This window comes from Ovis canadensis, chromosome 9 (assembly GCF_042477335.2).
Source record: "Ovis canadensis isolate MfBH-ARS-UI-01 breed Bighorn chromosome 9, ARS-UI_OviCan_v2, whole genome shotgun sequence".
Lineage (NCBI taxonomy): Eukaryota > Metazoa > Chordata > Mammalia > Artiodactyla > Bovidae > Ovis > Ovis canadensis.
In genome coordinates, this window is record NC_091253.1 from 46,615,735 (window position 1) to 46,633,874 (window position 18,140).

The 18,140-nt window shown below is 45.0% G+C and overlaps 1 protein-coding gene across 1 annotated transcript; it reads right to left on the reverse strand.

Moving 5' to 3' along the window:
* Positions 1–341: 341 nt before the first annotated feature.
* On the reverse strand, positions 342–5,257 carry PENK (proenkephalin). The gene is made up of 3 exons (XM_069601022.1): positions 4,737–5,257; positions 4,162–4,302; positions 342–1,320 (listed from the first exon to the last, which is right to left on the reverse strand). The coding sequence occupies exons 1-3, from the start codon at positions 5,184–5,186 to the stop codon at positions 667–669; spliced, it is 1,245 nt and encodes a 414-aa protein (XP_069457123.1). The 5' UTR covers positions 5,187–5,257; the 3' UTR covers positions 342–666.
* Positions 5,258–18,140: the final 12,883 nt, after the last annotated feature.

The window sequence follows — 18,140 nt, forward strand, 5'->3', positions numbered from 1 at the left end:
AGGACTAAAGCCCACCAGGCCCCTCCATTCATTGGATTTCCCAGGCAAGAATACCGAGTGGGTTGCCATTTCCTCTTGCAGGGATCTTCCCAACCCAGGGATTGAACCCACATCTCTTGCACTAGAAGGTGGATTCTTTACTGCTGAGCCACCAGGTAAGCCCAACATTTCATATATAAGGAATCAAATGAAAAATGTTTTTACAGATTTAGCTGTAGGAAGAGGAGGGGACCAGTAATGCTTCTGTCAAAATCAGATGGTTTCACTGTCTCTGAGTTTGTGATTTGCTGCAGAAACTGAAGGGCAAATGAGACCTCTGAAGGAGAAGAAACTTAAGAATGTTATGCAGTTGGGGTAATGGGTTTATTATATCTACATACAAGTAGGCATTTATTGGCATTGTGTCAAAAAGAAAGGACAAAGTGATAACAAAAACTGAGCATGAAAACAAGACAGCTGCAACAGACCAATATTTAAAAGCTTAAAGATTCTCAGAACACAGAACCTGGAATCACAGCTTTCAGCTTGTATAGTTAATTACCTGGACTCTCAAGTCAACTATATAATGCAAGCGACACGAGACGACACAACACACCAGCGCAGCAGTCTCTCACTGGGGGTGGGGGAAGGCCTGGTGGGGCTTCAGGGCACTGATGGGAAAGGGGCTTAAAATCTCATAAATCCTCCGTATCTTTTCTCCATTTCAGGAACTTCCTTGGAGTAACTTTCGCCTTCTTCCTCGGAGGGTAGGGGCTCGGCAAAGCGCTTGAGGAAGCCACCGTACCTTTTCTGGTAGTCCATCCACCACTCCGGACGACCCACTCTTCTCATGAAACCCCCATATCGCTTCTGCAGCTCTTTGGTTTCATCTTCCAGGTGGGGGCTTCTCTTTAAGCCTCTCATGAAGCCGCCGTATCTCTTGCTCACATCTTCAGCATCACTGCCCTCCTGGTGGAGGCTCCCCTCTCGCTGGTCCCCAGCTCCCAGCAGCTCCTTGAGCAGGTTGGAGGAGTTGCCCAGGCCGTCATCTTCCTCTGCATCCTTCTTCATGAAGCCCCCATATCTCTTGCCAAGGACCTCACCTCCATTTGCCTCTTCCTCCGCTTCCAGGGGGTACAGCTCATCCATTTTCTTCATGAAGCCCCCATACCGCTTCATGAAGCCCCCGTACTTCTTGGCAAGCAGGTGGCTCTCCTCCTGTTTGCTGAGGGCACTGGTGGCATCCGGAGGAAGCTCTAGTTTGGTCAGCTGCAGAAGCTCCTTGCAGGTTTCCCAGGTCTTGAGAGAAGGCAATTTCCCCTCACATTCCAGAGTGCAAGCCTAGGGAAAATAATCTGATTTAATGACAGAAGAGGCTTTTCTGATTTCACTCAGTAAACACATTTTCACTCCCCACCGCCCGCCCCACTGGGCCACTCTATGCTTGCTTTGATGAAGAAACTGCCACTTAATAATCTCATTTTTCTTACAAATTTTAGTTGTACTGAATAGGCAGATTGAAGGAAAATCAGAAGGGGAGATTGTGGAGAACTAACTGAATCAAATTAGAATTTGTCTTTGAATTTTAACAGACTGTACTATGCTGTACTATTGTAATATTGTAAAGATATTTTCCCACTCAATTTTAACCTATATTTTTCTTAGCATTTCAGTTTTTTTATGGTTCTACTTGTAGAACTCAGTTATTAACTCTTGATTTAGACATAAAAACTAGGCCCTTTCTTGAGATTTAAAATATATTGGTATATTACTTAATATGAAATATATACATATTATTTTTCACAAAGAAAAGAAGCATTTTATTAGTGCAACAAAATTCTGGTATATAGTTAATCAGCTCTTACTAATTATTTAAGTTTTGTGTCTAAGAAAATTAAATACATGCAAAAATAAAAATCTATAGATCTGATAAAAATAATGGTCCTGTTTTATTTTTATCTCTGATTAAGAAGCCTAATCATTATTAAAAATTTAAGATGTTCAGATTTCAAGACTATTTCCATCCTAAAGTGAAATTTAAACACTCCATTTGCCAAAAATTTATGTTGAATATTTTTTATACTATTACCAAAGGCTATTTTAATATTGGCATTTCTTAAATAATGTCAAATAACTAGAATAACAGTCATTAGTACAGAAGTGATATTAATTTATATCTTACAGCCTCTCTCTCTCATGCTCAGTGATGTCGGACTCTTCACAACCCCATGAACTGTAGCCCACCAGGCTCCTCTGTCCATGAGATTTCCCAGGCAAGAATACTGGAGCAGGCTGCCATTTTCTCCTCCAGGGCATCTTCCTGACCCAGGGATTGAACCTGCATCTCCTGCATTGGCAGGCGATTTACCTGCCACTGGGAAGGTAATATCCACCTGGGAAACTGATATTCCTATAGCCATCTATACATTTTCTTGTATTATTTTTCATACTTTGTGTTGGATAGTAAATTCAGTTTGGACATCAGTCATGGCATGGCTGCTCATTTTTTTTAATCCATCATAGAATGAAGCGCAAGTGTCTTTCACATGGTGCAAATTCCACAATTATTTGTTACTTGATTTTACTACATAGTTCTAGCTAGGCAAGCTTATTTCTCATGTATCTTTTCTTTTTCTTTCTTTTTTTTTTAAAATTTGTCTTTTTCATCCAAGCTAAAATTCCAGAGCTGCCGTAATTCTAACAATATAGTGGTTAACAAGCCATTTGTCACAGACAAAATAACTATCCTATATGCAAGTCCCAAGAGAAAACCAATCAGTAAAACACAAATAAGAAAGAAAAATATGGATGCAGGGGATTGTCACCTTTACTAAAGATGCAACATTTTTTCTCAGACTTTAAATATAAAGACCTATTTGTCAAGTGGAGAGGATGGTGCAATCCAAATGGAAAAAACAAACATTTAACCTGAAACATACTGTCTTGGGTTCTGTAGAATCCTTCCCTTAGTGATTGTCCCTGTTTTGTGTATCTAGGTAAGAGAATTGCTTCAGGTCTGGAGAGGTACTTGTCTCTTTGGATTAATACATATGCTCTGCCCAACTTTTTAAGTCATCACAGAATCTCAACAAATTGAGAAGACAGTGCAAATGAACCCTTGGGGGAGCTAGTTAAAATGAAGCTTCCTGGGCCCCCACTTCAGCGATTCTGAGTCAGTGGGGGCAGCAAGAGTGATTTAGGAGCATCGGATTACCATTAGAATGACAGTTCTTTTGCACTTAGATTCCTTTCCCCCAACAACACCAAGCCCCTGTATAATTTATCTTTGGATCATAGGCCACCTCTTTGGACTCGGCCACCTCTCCTGTGCCCCTTTCACAGCCAAATTAAACTGTTGTCTTACTAGTTTAATTAATAAATTGCACTATTAACGATAGTACCTTCTAGGCAGGACAGAAGTTGAATTCCAGGGGGACTCACCTGCAGAACAGTCGCCGACCCATCTCTCCTGTCCACTGCATTCTCCCTGCCTCCTCTCCCTTCATCCACACTGAACCGTCCCCGCCCCTCCCCCCACCACCCCTCCCCACAAGTGAGGCGCATGGTCTGAGAGACCTGAGGTTAAAAGGGCTAGAGAAATTAAATTCAAAGACGGCGAGATTATAAATCACTGTTATTCGCGGGAAGGATGGGTAGATGCTTGTGAGCGGAAGGGGCCCTAGGTGGGCTATGTGAGCAGGTGGGTGACTGAGCATCTTCCCTGGGGCAGGTGAGGGGGACAGCCGGAGCTCTCCGAGGTCCTGAAGAGAGAGAGAGAGAGAGAGAGAGAGACAGAGAGACAGAGAGAGAGACAGAGAGAGAGAGAGAGAGAGACAGAGAGAGAGAGAGAGAGACAGAGAGAGACAGAGAGAGACAGAGAGAGAGACAGAGAGAGAGACAGAGAGAGAGACAGAGAGAGAGAGAGCGCGCGCGCACCAGCGGGGCGCCCACCTCCCCGGGGTGAAAACGAACAAGGTTTGCGCGGCGACACCGCCGCCCTTTTGGTCCCTAGCTAGTCGCGGGGACCCGAAACTCAGAACCAAAGCAGGACCTTGGTCAGCGTTCGGGGAGCAGTCGGGATACCTGGGTCACCTGGGGTCAGCGCCGACTGGGAGCACAGCGGGCCCGGGCTGTGCGCGCAGGGTCCGGGTTAGCTGCTCCCGCAGCGCGCGGAACACTCACCAGCGGGTTGAGGTCGGTCGGGCGCGCCAGGCGGTAGCTGCACGTGGCGCAGTCCTGGCTGCATTCTGCCCTCACGGTCGCCAGGAGCCCGGGGCCGAGCGCCAGCAGCCAAGTGCAGAGTCCCAGGAACCGCGCCATGGGCTGCGGGGAGAGCGCACAGAGCTCCGAGCCTGTCCGCGCGCCCAGCGGGGCCCTGGGAAGGGCTCCGAGCCGGGCCGCCGCAACTGGGATGAGGGTGCTTCATCGAACCAGAGCTCACGGGACCCTCTTTCCTGCCCTCCCCCGCCCGCCCGGGGGGACCGCTCAGATCTCCTCTCGGTTCCCGAGTGGTCCCTGTGGCCCGGAGCCCGGGTCGGCCCCAGGCACTGGCTCTCTGCAGGGCAGGATTCTGGAGGGGACTACGGAGACCAAATTTGAGAGCCCGGGAGCCCAGGGCCTGGCGACATTGACCCGGGTCACATACAAGGAGCGGAAGAAAGTTGGGGGCCCCCATGCAATGCAACGAGGAATAAAACGCAGCTGGCTGAGCGCCCCAAACCCACGCAGCAAGGTGGGCTTCGGCTGAGTTCACTCACGTTGCCGCTGTTCGGGGCACGCAGGTCGGTCGGGGAAACCGGGTCCGGGGCGACTCGGTGGGGGTAGAGCCACGAAAGCGGGCGGACCTCACCCTCGCGGTCCTCGGCGTCGCCGCGGCTGCAGCGCAGAGACGGGTCTCCGTCCTCGCCAGCCTCCCTGGCCGTCCAGGCTGCGGCGGCAGGAGCCACTTTATAATTCGTCCCGGAGCGCAGGAGGCGAGCGCGCCCCAATCGCCGGCGGGCTGACGCTGACGCAGGCCCTACGCCGGCCGCGCACCGCCCCCGCCGGAAGAGGGGTCCGGGCCCGGGCGGGGGACCAGCGTGGCGGCGCACCCCTCGGCCGGGTGACACACCGAGGCAGTTAGGAAAGTTGGGGAGAGGGTGCGATGAGATCAAGTCCCCCCGCGTAAAGTCACCGCAATTGCCCTCCGCGGGGAGCGCGCTTAGCATCAGAGCCCAGGTGGGAGTTAGCGGGTAGATAGATTGATTTAGATTCTCGAATGTGCTGGAGACCCTAGGAGTTAAGTGCTGAGACTACCCCGCCCCGCCTCCTCCTGGAGCGCCCCCGCCGTCCCGGTGGGCATCCGGCACAGCCGTCCGGAATGTCGTCACTTGTCCACCCATCTGTCCCCAACGCACTAGACTTCTTGCTGACAGCAAGGCGCGTAGTAGGCGCTCAGTTAATGGTTAAGGGAATGACTGAAACTTTCCGGGAATCTTAACATATCCAGAGGGCTCTTTCCCTTTTTGTATTACTGAGACCCCCTTGCCAAGCGCGCACGCGGTTGCCAAGTTCCCAAGCTTCGGGAACGACTTTCTGTCCGACCAGAGTGTCCTGGGCGATTTAGGCTAGTGAGAGGGGGTACGGGGTTGGGATGGTCTCAGGACCATCCATTTCAGGAACTAGTAGATTTCTGCAGTTATCTTCTGGGGAAAAGCTGGGACTGTGATGGCGAGAGAGCGAGGTGGGAGGACTCGGTGCCCAGGGCGTCCCGCGCTTGTGGCGCGTACCTCGGCTTGGCTGGGAGGGGGCGGAGCGCCGATGGCGGAGGCGCGGGCTGTCTCTCAACTGAGGCCCGCTAGCCACCTTGGCTCTGCGGAAGATTACCAAGATGCAACCATTTACCTTGTCAGTGTCCCCATTTGGAAAATTGGTACGGAGGTAATGGGACAAAATAGGGCCGAAGGCTATCCATAGGGTTCCGGAGAGACACAAATGAAATAATGGACCAAAGCACTTAGCCTTAGCAAGCCTTAAGAACGTGCTTCTAATCCTGACATCTATATGCCTTTAGGTTGTCTATGATTTAACGTATCTTTCGTTTATTGTTTACTTATCCATCCATCCATCCTTCCATCCATCCATGTACCTATCTATCAATCCTGGTCCTAGAGGGAAGTCACAGAGTACCAAAGCTGGCAGACGGAGAAAGAATCCCAGTGCTTTCCCAGCCAAACCGCCTTCTGCCCTTAGACCTTTGCGTGGACCAGCCGCCACAGGGCTCCTCTGAGCTCGGGCGGCATTGCGTCTTCCACTCTGGTCACTAGAGGGCAGCGCTCTCCTGCGTAGGTTTGGGCACCGGGGAAGAGTAGCGCGCCAGCAGCGGACACGCACACGAGTGCCCGCGGAGCAGCATTGCGCTCCGCCTGCCTCCCGGACAGGGGCAGCCCCGCACCCGGCGGGGAAGCGGAGCGCGGGGCTGCGGCGACAGAACGCCCCAGACAGCCCGAAGGAGCCAGACTGACATCTAGCCAGAAAAGCAGGACGCTTCCCCGTTGACGTTTTAGGCTTTTCACAGGGACGCTGGTGGAGAGCTGGTGATGCCTCCAACCACTCACCCAATAGGAACGAGGGTTCCCCCTGCTGCCTGGGGTTTGGAAAGGCAGCAACTACACAGTAGCGCTCAGCGCGAAAGGATTGCACGGACACTCCGGGCTTAAGGGGAGAGAATACTTGCTGTATCTTAGCACAGGCATACCTGGGATCACTCTGGAACAGACTTGAAACTCGTAACGGGAGACTGGAGGCTGAGACCCTGGTGTGAATGACTGCACCATGGGGTGCATTCCCCCAAAGTCCCCTTCGAATCTTGGAAAAGTAGCAGCTGAAGGCTGAAAGGGGACTTGGGGATAAGTTATTTCAATCTTTATTCTGAAGATGGGAAACCGAGGCTCAGAGCGTCCAAATGACCACCCAGACATAACCAGGCAGAACCAGATCATCTCACGCGTCTCTAGGGAGAATCATGCCACCCTATCAGGCTCGGTTTGTTTCAGTTGGAACAATTACTGTTTGCTCTGAGTTAGTTTCTCTTGTTGCATCTGCATATTTATGTATAGTTTTATATACTTTTGGTTGCACTGGCTTTCTCTAGTGGCAGCAAGTCGGACTTCTTTTGTTGCAGAGCAAGGGCTATGGGTGCTATAGTATTGTGGCTCAGTAGTTGTTGCGAGGCATGTGGGATCTTCTGGAACCAGGGATTGAACCTCCCAAACTGGCAGGTGGATTCTTAACCACTGTGCAACCAGGGAAGTCCTCTCTGAGGCTTTTTAAATGTCAGGAGAGAGAGGAAAGGAAACCGAGGCCATTCCCTAGCACCTGCCTGGGTACTTGGGGTGTAGATGGTGCTGAATGAAATGTGTGTTGATCGATTGACTGAAGGAATGAGGTGGGGACAGGTGGGTCTATTTTTGTGCCCTAATCAGCCAGAATCTCTTCCTACCACCTTCTCCTTGTCTACCCTGGGGCTTCAGGTCATACATTTTTGTGTTCATTTCTTTGTATTTGAACAGTTGCTAGCGGGTTGCAAAGGATTCATCTTTTCATGATCCTTTAAATATTTCAGGAACTAGTAGATTTTTGCAGTTATCTTCTGGAGAAAAGCTGCCCTTGTAATCAGACTCAAAAAAAGAGAAGAGAACCTTCTCCTAAAGCAGCTAACCTAGAGAATTCGGGTTCCCAGGTTAGGATCAAGACCTTGCCTTCTAATCCTAAGGTCCTTGACATCAGGCAGAAGAGATTCATTCTAGAGACCAACAATGTGGCTTGTAAAACCCTGATGATGAGTAGTATTTTACTCAGTTCTTATGTATTCTGGGAGCCCCAAAGGAGGGATTTTTAAAATGTCTTCTCAGTGTCCTGTCATTTCCAGGATGGAAGATGCTTAAGTTCAACAATATCATTCAGGTGCCTGTTCTTTTTCTTGCTTCCCCTTCCCACCACCCAAACACACATACTTTATTATGGAAACTGGTTTCTCTGCTCTTCTCTTCTGTAGCAATAAAATAGCAGCAGGGGGTAGAAGGCAGTTCCTCGTTCTGGGGATTGTGTAATGCTTCAGAGTAAAAGCACCATATTCTCACACTTCTGATGTTTGGAGTCACGGCAGAGCACGGCAGACCTGCCCCTCTTCAGTTACAGTGTAAAGCGCCGGCTTTGCGAGATAGGATTCTGTGAGCTGGGCATGTTGCCGTGAAGGACCACTACTAAAGCATTTTCTTCAGACTGGAGCAAAAAAAGCATCCTGGCAGAGAGGCAGTAAGCAAAGCTCCCAGGAAGATGACTTGTGATGTAATAAATCCACATTCTAAGGAGCATGAATTCTGGCACATTGTCATCCTCAAACAGTCAGGAAGCAAAATAAACCCCTTGGAAGAAAAAGGAACCTGGTACAGAGTTGCCCGAAACTGAGTTTAAATAATAGAAAATGTATCACAGAGACAGAGAGAAAGCAAGCAAGAGAGAAAGACAATGAGGAAATATTAAAAGAGCCAGGAAAGGAAATACACATTTTAGTATTGGGATTTTCCAGGCAAGAATACTGAAATGGGTTGCTGTTTCCTCCTCCAAGGGATAACCATGGTCTTCTGAGTCTCTTGCATTCCAGGCGGATTCTTTACCTACTGAGCCATTGGGGAAGCCACATTTTAGTGTTAAGCACAGGTAATTAGACCATGAATAAAGCAAGTCACATTGCGACTCAGACTGAAAGAAGATAGAGATCAGCCAAACAGATTCTTTGGCTGTTTGACTTTTGAAATGACTTTGGAATGGGATTAACATTGGAGGAATTTAACAGCCACTCCAGAGAACCAGTCATATTAAAAAGTTGTATTGCCTCTTTGAACCTAAACTGTATTTAATCACTTGACTTTGATTTGTTTTGGGTGGTTTCTAAAATCAAATTCTAGATCCCACCTGCAGGACCTGAAGAAAAGGCGATCAAAAGTATTAACTGAACGAATGAAGACATCCACCAAGGACGCAGTTTCCACCACTGAGGCAATGCTAGAAGAGGAAATCAAAACAGGTTTTGGGTAACAATAAATCACTGACATGAAATCTATAGCTCCAGGTACCCTACTTCTGGAGGGGACCCTCTGCACGCGACCCACAGCACAAGCTTTACACATGATAGGTCCTCAGGAAAGTTGTTTTTGTAAAACATGTTCCTCTTGTGGCTACATCACCCATAGCTCATGTGCTCGTGGGGTGGACATCAGAAGTCAAACTGTTGTCATGAAATTTTATGGAGAAAGAGCTAAACCCTGCAGATGCTCACTTCTCACACATTACTCTCTTGGTATCTACTTTGTTGTATATAGACATGTCAACTTAAAAAATAGTCACAAGCTGAAAGTTGAGAGTTATGTTTTATTCACTGGGAGTTTTTAAGACTTTAGGTCCGAGAGACAGCATCTCCTGTGACCCTGAGAGAACTGCTCCGAGGAGGCAATGGGAAGAGTCAGGTTACAGAGATGTTTTACAACAAAGGGCAGGGAGCCTGAACATCAAGAGATTATTGTGAATTAAAGGAAATCAGATACTCCAAGTTAAGGAATTGAACAATTTTGTTTGTATAGGAAGATGCAAGAGTCTGGCCTCACTGAAATCATTCCTGTCATATGCATCTCAACTCTCTGGAGCCAGTATCCTGTGTATTTTCACATCCTGAGCTCCCTTGGGTTCACCGTAGGAAGTGGCTGTAACCTGGTGGCTGTTAGGTCCCTGGTATTTTTCTCCTTCCTGAGTGCCCTGAAAGGCTGGAATTGCTGATGACTGTGACATCCTTATTTACAGATATGGCAGGAAATACTCCATTTCTCAGATATTAGAGCTTAGACAAAAATGTTATTTTTATGTGTGTGAACCTCGTGAAAATCAGTCTAGGAGAAGTGATCTTGTGTGGAGCAAAATGGAATTGAAGGAGAACAGTTAGGTCAAATTATATGGTTTTTTTTTTTTTTTCCTACTCTAGGATTGTTATCTGATTATACATTTAGTGGAAGAGCAATGCCAAGAAATACCTCAGTGGAAATCCTAGAATCTAACAAGATACACAATTTCATGCAGGAGAACAATTATTGTGCTGTTAAGAGTTTAGGATCACAAAATACTAATTTTAATTTCCATTTTGTTCTTGAGTGTGTAAACTTGGGAAAGTCAGTCTCTAAACCTTATTTTTCTCATCTGCACAATGGGGAAAACAAAACGAACCACACTAGCTTGTTGCATGGATTAAATGAGAAACGAATATGTGTATACACACATACTGTGTAGGGATTCAATTTTTATTAATGGCCTCCTTTTTGTGTGTTGTTGTTGGGCTGTGTTAAATTGCATTTCTGAGGTAGAATTTATTTTTCTTCTTCTCAGTTTCTGGATTGTCATGTACTTGGCTTCTTATTTTTGGAGCTATAATTTGGCTGCCTTAGTGGAGTGTTCAGATAAAGAAAATAAGTGAACATTTTGATAATGGTTGAAGGAAATGGGCTATTTATCTACCTGGATCTAGTGCTCCAAATTAAAAATCACAGAGGTAGAGCAATTTATAATAACTGCAGATAGCAAAGTGCTTCATAATGTTATAAGATATTGCTAGAAAAGAGGACTTGAGCATGACGTGCACAGTCATCAATTGTTTTATTTGGGATAGATTTTGTAGATTAATCTTCAACACTTCTGCGTGTGGCAGAGCCAATTAGAGGAGGTAAGATGTAGATGTGTTTGGATTGGGACACTCACAGGCTACCCAGGAGGGCAGGGTTCCTCGAACGAGTGGAAAAGGCTGGAGAGAGAGTCAGAGGACAAGGCAGAGAGGGAGAAAGGAGCCTGTGGATGGAGACAGCTGTCAGAGTGCGGTGCAGTGTGAATGGGGAACTGACTTGCTTTGGAAGCCTTGATGGAGGAGGCTGAGGGATAGTGGGGGTGAAGCAGGAAGGAAGGGGGAAGCACTCTTGGAGGGGACTGGGGGAAGCAGCGGGTCACCCAGATGCACCTGATGGCTCGAGCACTGGCTCCCGTGAGCCACCACGTTCTCTGCCATGCCCACTCCCACAGTGAGCTCCCTAAGGAGTTAGATCATCCCAGGAGATCTGCTTAGAGATGGGGTAAGAAGAAATTATTTTGTCCCTCATGTAGAATATGTCTGTGTTTTTAACTTCATACTCCCTAGAGAAGACGTGGGAATAAGACAGAATGGGAGCTGCTGGGATCATCTCTTATCATTAGCCCAGTCCATCATCCCCCTAAAGGACCACACAGGCTTCACTAATAGAGTTCTCCAAGACAAGTTCTCCTTTAGCTTCTTGCCATGTGTCTTCCAAACGTACTTGCCTCTTTTATGTAGATCGTCTCTGATTTTGCATGGAGCATCCCCCTAACCCTCAGGAAGCCTGTGTCTTCACTGCTTTCTCTCTAGTATTGTTAGTTTTAGTTGTTACTTCTTAGTCCTCATATACTCTCATAAAGCATAAAAACTTGCTTATTTTTCTTGTTTTTTAAATAAGCACTTTCTTAATACATTGGTAGATACCAAGGACTGGCAGGGGGAGGAGGTGGGGAGGGTGAATGAGAAGTTAGTGTTTAACAGAGACAGAGTTCCAGTTTAGGAAGGTGAAAAATTTGGGAGATGGATATGGTGAGAGTGGCATAGTCATGAGAATGTACTTAGTGCCACTAAACTGTATAGTTGGATATTGTAAAAATAGTATGTTTTATATTATGTGACTTTTACCATATTAAAGAAGCACTAAAAAGAGCACTTTCTTAAATCTGTAGTCATTTTCCTCCCTGCTCAGTTTCTATCTAACTATCTTGGCATTGAAGATTGTTGGAGAATGGTCCGACTCCTTTATGACCCTTCCTCGTCTCCATGAATTTCTTATTCCACAGCTATTTTACGGTTGCTCTTACCACTCCCATGAAATCATATCTGTTAAGGTCAGTACTAACTTTTAGATGAAAATCCAAGAAACTCTTCAGCTTTCATATTATGTGTTGTGTCTACAGTATTAGATTCTGTTGTCCATTCCCTCTAAGATTTCCCCCTAAAACTTCTCCTCTGCCTGTTTTGCTCAAGCATCTGTACTCTTTCTTGGACTTTTCTTTCTCCATCTGTCCCTTACGTGGTGATGTTCCCTATGGTTTTGTTCTGGGTTTCATCTCATCTGTTTTCAAGACACATGCTCTGCTTGGGCAAACTTACCAATTGCAGGACTTTGTCTCTCATCTGGGTATCAGTTATTGCTGAGTTTCTGTCTGCAGTTCTGACGCCTTCTCTGTCTACATGTGAGTACCTCAATGTTTGTGTGCTCCAGGCATGTCAAACTTACCATGTGATCAGTTGCTTTAGTTATCTCTTCTTTTAAAAATCTGCCATTGCAGATTTTTAAAAATGTTTTATTTTAAATTAAAAAAATGAAACTTTGAGTTTAATTTTTAAAAAAGTCTGTGTTCACTCTCAGTGACTGGCAGACAGTTAAAATCATTCTTTTTTTATTTTAAAATTTATCCAGTTTTGAAATTTATCCATTCTAATGGATATTGAACTGTGGTGTTGGAGAAGACTCTTGAGAGTCCCTTGGACTGCAAGGAGATCTAATCAGCCCATTCTAAAGGAGATCAGTCCTGGGTGTTCACTGGAAAGACTGCTGTTGAAGCTGAAACTCCAATCCTTTGGCCACCTGATGCAAAGAGCTGACTCATTTGAAAAGACCCTGAAGCTGGGAAAGATTGAAGGTGGGAGGAGAAGGGGATGACAGAGGATGAGATGGTTGGATGGCATCACCGACTCAATTGACATGACTTTGGGTAAACTCTGGGAGCTGGTGATGGACAGGGAGGCCTGGCATGCTGCAGTCCATAGGGTTGCAAAGAGTCAGACATGATTGAGTGACTGAACTGAACTGAATTGATGATAAGGTTTAAAGTAAAATGTTTTTCAAACTATATATCCAGTATTCCAGCACTATTTATTGAAAAGACTATTCTTTTCCCATTGAATTATTCTGGAAACTTAGTTAAAAATCAATTGACATAAAATTGTGGCTCTATATCTGAATTCTGTGTTCTATTCTTTGTTCCACCGATGAGTATGGTGTTAACATTCCACGCTGCCTTGACTACTGTAGCTTTATATTAAATCTTGAAATAAAACAAATTCTCCAACTTTTCTTTACCTTTTTTCTAATTGTTTTATCCATTACAGTTCTTCTCATTTCCATGTACATTTTAGAATCAGTCCATCAATTTCTACAGAAAAGCGTGTTGGGATTTTGATTGGACTGATTAAATCTGTAGATTAGTTTTGGGAGAAGTGACATCTTAACAACTCTGTCTCCCAGTCAGTCCATGAGCTTGGCAAATCTTTCCATTTATTTCATACATTTTGATCTCTTTCAAATGGTGTTATTTTATAGTCTCTTTTCCAGTCGTTTGATTTTTCTTAAAAAGGAACAAACTTTTTATTTTCTACTTTTATTGGAGTGTAGTTGATTTAAAATGTTGTGCTAATTTTAAGTGTACAGCATAGTGAATCTGTTCTATATCCACTCTTTTTAAGATCCTTTTCCCATAGAGGAACAAACCTTTTCGGGTTCTGTGCTTCTTAGTTGCTCAGTAGTATCTGACCCTTTGCAACACTGTGGACTGTAGCCCCCTAGGCTCCTCTGTCCATGGAATTTTTCAGGCAAGAATACTGGAGTGGTTGCCACTTCCTACCCCAGGGGATCGAACCTGTGTCTTCTGCACTGGCAGGCAGATTCTTTACCACTGAGCCAACTGGGAAGCCCCTTATAGGTTCTAACCTGATTTTATTCTACCTTAGATTATAATTGATAGTGCATTTCTCGGCTCCCAGCTTGTAGGTGATTTCACACTGTTCAATTCTTATGTGTAGGCACAGGGACTTACATTTAATAGGCCTCAATAAATGTTTTTCGAATAAGAGTATCACTTTCAAGATCAAGTTCATTTTGGTTTAGTTTTCAAAAGACCATTAAAAAGCACTCAGAATTTAAAACTCTGGGGATTCTCATAGCTTGAACTATATCTGAAAAGTAAAATGAAGTGATTTGACAGTTACTTGACTAATTTGAAAAATGTGGACTTTTTCTACACTTGATTGGCATCCAAATTATTCATTGTTCATCTTAACAAGATAAATGTCAAATCACATCCTAGATTATGTTATCTCAGGAGAGAAGTCTAATAAGAAGAGAAAAAGGAGAGGGAATGGCTCATCCTAAAGCAACAGAATTGCACACAGATGTAGAGTGTAGGGAGCTGGTGCTGCTCGGGACCATGACAACAATCACAGAGTAGTAAGATCTCAAGCTTGCAAGCAGTCTTAGAGGCAGAAGAGAAGAATTAGAGGTATCTGGGATCCATCATTTAGAGAGAGAAAGCTTTCTTGTTTTGGTAGGTTGCAGCATCATCTATTGTGGAGGCTCAAAACTGGAAACTCTGAGGTATATCTAGACACCTCCTCACCTAGATTTTATTTTATTGGTATGGTATTTCTAAATTTTTTAAAAATCCACATTTTAAAATAAAAATGAACAACTTATTAAAAATTAATTTTCCTGATTTTAAATTCAGACTTTTTGTAGGAAAACTAAGATTTTGGGGGTTGTCTTGAAAACTGGAAGGTATAGAAGGCACTGGTTTTTGTTCTACAACGGCAGCAACTGGTTGGAACAAGGTGGGGCTGCTCCCTTTATGTACCTTCTCTTCTCTCCCATCATTTTCACCATTCTGGCCTCTCACCTTTTTATTTATTAATTTTTTTAGCTGTCCTGGATCTCAGTTGCAGCACACAGGATCTAGTTCCCTGACCAGGGATCAAACCTCTGGGAGTCTCAACCATAGGACCACCAGTAAGGCCACCCCATCCCTACTCAAAAGTTTTACTAATATGTTTTACCTCCTTGATCCCTGGACTTTGGAAGTCATCCCAGATGACTTTGCAGCTCTGTTGTCTCGGAATTCAAATCAGAAACTTATGTGTTATCTGTGACCCCCTCCATCTTCCTGAATCTCTTAATTCCCATTCATCACTACACCCTAGGGGTTCCACCTTTCTGCTGTTTCCTGACTTTGTCACCTCCTTCTCTCCCCATCTTCACTGCCTTTATTCAGTCCCTTGCTATTTCTCAGATGGATTACTGCCATGGATTCACTGCATTCCATGTGATGGTAACATTTATGGGAAGAGAGAAGAGGTGGAGGGTAGGAAATGTGGGGAGAAAGAGATCTTCTGTCCAAAGTTTTAGTTAGTTAGTTAGTTAGTTAGTGCTCAATTGTGTCTGAATCTTTGTGACCCCATGGACTGTAACCTGCCAGGCTCCTCTGTCCATGGAATTCTCCAGGCAAGAATACTGGAGTGGGTAGCCATGCTTTTCTCCAGGGGGATCTTGACCCAGGGATTGAACCTGGGTCTCCTGCATTGCAGGTGAATTCTTTACCATTGGAGCCACCCAGGAAAGCCCTTTTCTGTCCAAAAGGCAGTAGCAATATTTTTGGAGTTATAAAGGGCACTTTCCTGAGCATCATTGTTACATGTGGACATAGGAAGTGGATCACTAGTGGAAGGAAAAGAAAATGAAGATCCTAAGGCATCTGGTCCCATCACTTCATGAGAAATAGATGGGGAAACAGTGGAAACAGTGTCAGACTTTATTTTTTGGGGCTCCAAAATTACTGCAGATGGTGACTGCAGCCATGAAATTAAAAGACACTTACTCCTTGGAAGGAAAGTTATGACCAACCTAGATAGCATATTGAAAATCAGAGACATTACTTTGCCAACAAAGGTCTGTCTAGTCAAAGCTATGGTTTTTCCAGTGGTCGTGTATGGATGTGAGTGTTGGACTGTGAAGAAAGCTGAGTGCTGAAGAATTGATGCTTTTGAACTGTGGTTTTGGAGAACTCTTGAGAGTCCCTTGGACTGCAAGGAGATCCAACCAGTCCATTCTGAAGGAGATCAGCCCTGGGATTTCTTTGGAGGGAATGATGCTAAAGCTGAAACTCCAGTACTTAGGCCACCTCATGAGAAGAATTGACTCATTGGAAAAGACTCTGATGCTGGGAGAGATTGAGGGCAGGAGGAGAAGGGGACGACAGAGGATGAGATGGCTGGATGGCATCACTGACTCGATGGACGTGAGTCTGAGTGAACTCCGGGAGTTGATGATGGACAGGGAGGCCTGGCGTGCTGTGATTCATGGGGTCGCAAAGACACGACTGAGCGACTGAACTGAGCTGAACTGAACTGGAGTGAGATGTACACTTCATTTTTATTCTTTCTTGATTTTAATCTTGATTCTCTTTCACTAGTTTATTCCCATAAGTGTGCATGCAGTTTACCATAAATGTAAGATAGTATAAAATTTCAAATCAATAACTTTCAAATAAAGGACCATATAATTTTAAAATAAATGTATTCAAGAGATGGGTGTCAGTTGGAGACCTCTAACTACTGCCCACTGAAGGAACTGGTTGGTCAAAAGCATATATTCAGACAGCCTTCATTTGCAACACTGGTGATAATTATTTTCAGAGTTTCTGAGCCAAGGAAGCCTACAAAGAAATGTGTTAACTGTTCCCAATATTTGAAAAGAAAGTTTGTTTTTGATTTAGCTTTTGGATGCTATGTCATTGCAAACCTCAACTAAAGAATCAGAGCCTCCCTCAGGTAAGTCTTTATGTGCTTGTCAACTTGGAAACAAATTTAGAAGCTGAGAGCATAAAGATGACTTGTGTGTGTGAGTGTGTGTGAGTGTGTGTGTGTGTGTGTACTGGGAGTGAAAGATAAGACTTTTTGCCCCAGTTACTTAGTTAATGCAAGAATCATAGGAGAAAATTGGACTGTGCCTATATCCTTTCTTATCCTTAGTATCTAAAATTGAAATACCTGAACTGAATATGCATATGTATAACCATAGCTTAGAGCAGTGACTCTCTCACAGAAGAGTGTTAACCTCAATGGGAACACCTGTTAAAGAAATGCGCAGCTCCCGAAGCCCCTGTCCAGACAGTCTGATGGTATACGGTCTGAGTGTGCAGTTGCAAGGTCCCCAGCTGGTGTAGCAAATTATAGAGAATTGGTGTCTGCAGGAACATCACGCACATGGATGCAGCCTGGCTAATTATCTCACCTTGGGATCTTAGGGTGTGTGGTTGTGGGGTTTGCTCTGAGTGACACCTTAGAAAGTCAAACACACTCACACACACCCCACACACCATATACGTATGCATTTTGCTTTTTCATTTAAAGCCCAAGGACAACACTATCAAGTATTAGAGAACAAAGGTAGTTTCCCAAGTTTCTTAAAATCCTGAAAAAGTAAGTGTAGGTCATTGGAGGGGCCCATCCCCCACCCTTCACAGAAACTACTCTCACTGAAGGGCAGACCCTGTTATTATAATGAAGAGAGAAGTCAGATTCCGAATCTTCCTTTAAAATGTTTTTTTGTTTGTTTGTTTTTTATAAAAACCCCACAGACCGACATGTATACATTACTGTATATAAAATAGGTAACCAACAGGGTCCTAGTGTGTATCATGGAGAACTCTACTCAATATTCTGTACTAACCTCAATCAAAGAATTTGAAAAAGAATAGATACAAGTGCTCAGACTGTAAAGAATCTTCCTGCAATGTGGGAGACCTAGATTTGACCCCTGGGTCAGGAAGATCCCCTGGAGAAGCCACTCCAGTATTCTTGCCTGGAGAATTCCATGAACAGAGGGACCTGGCGTGCTACAGTCCGTGGGGCTGCAGTCAGGGATCGGGCCTGACTGAGCGACTAACACTTTTACTTTGCTGCTTTAACTAGGATCCCACTTCGTCTTTTTCTGTTTATGCTGGGTCTTCGTTGCCGCGTGGGCTTTCTCTAGTTGTGGCAAGTGGGGTATACTGTCTAGTGGTGGTGCTCAGGCTTCTCACTGCAGTGCTTCTCTTGTTGGGGAGCACAGAGTCTAGCATGCAGGCTCAGCAGTTGCGGAGCCCGGGCTTAGTTGCTCTGAGCAGCATGTGGGACCTTCCTAGATCAGAGACAGAACCCGTTTCCCGGGCATGGAAAGCATGGAGTCTTAACCACTGGGCCACCAGAGAAGTTCCTC

Excerpts from the sequence above, each read along its gene's own strand:
- PENK (XM_069601022.1), bottom strand. The coding sequence starts at position 5,186 with ATGCTAAGCGCGCTCCCCGCGGAGGGCAATTGCGGTGACTTTACGCGG. Across the intron at positions 4,303-4,736 it reads GTGCCCCGAACAGCGGCAAC|CCCATGGCGCGGTTCCTGGG; the intron begins GTGAGTGAACTC and ends CTCTCCCCGCAG. Across the intron at positions 1,321-4,161 it reads CGACCGACCTCAACCCGCTG|GCTTGCACTCTGGAATGTGA; the intron begins GTGAGTGTTCCG and ends TATTTTCCCTAG.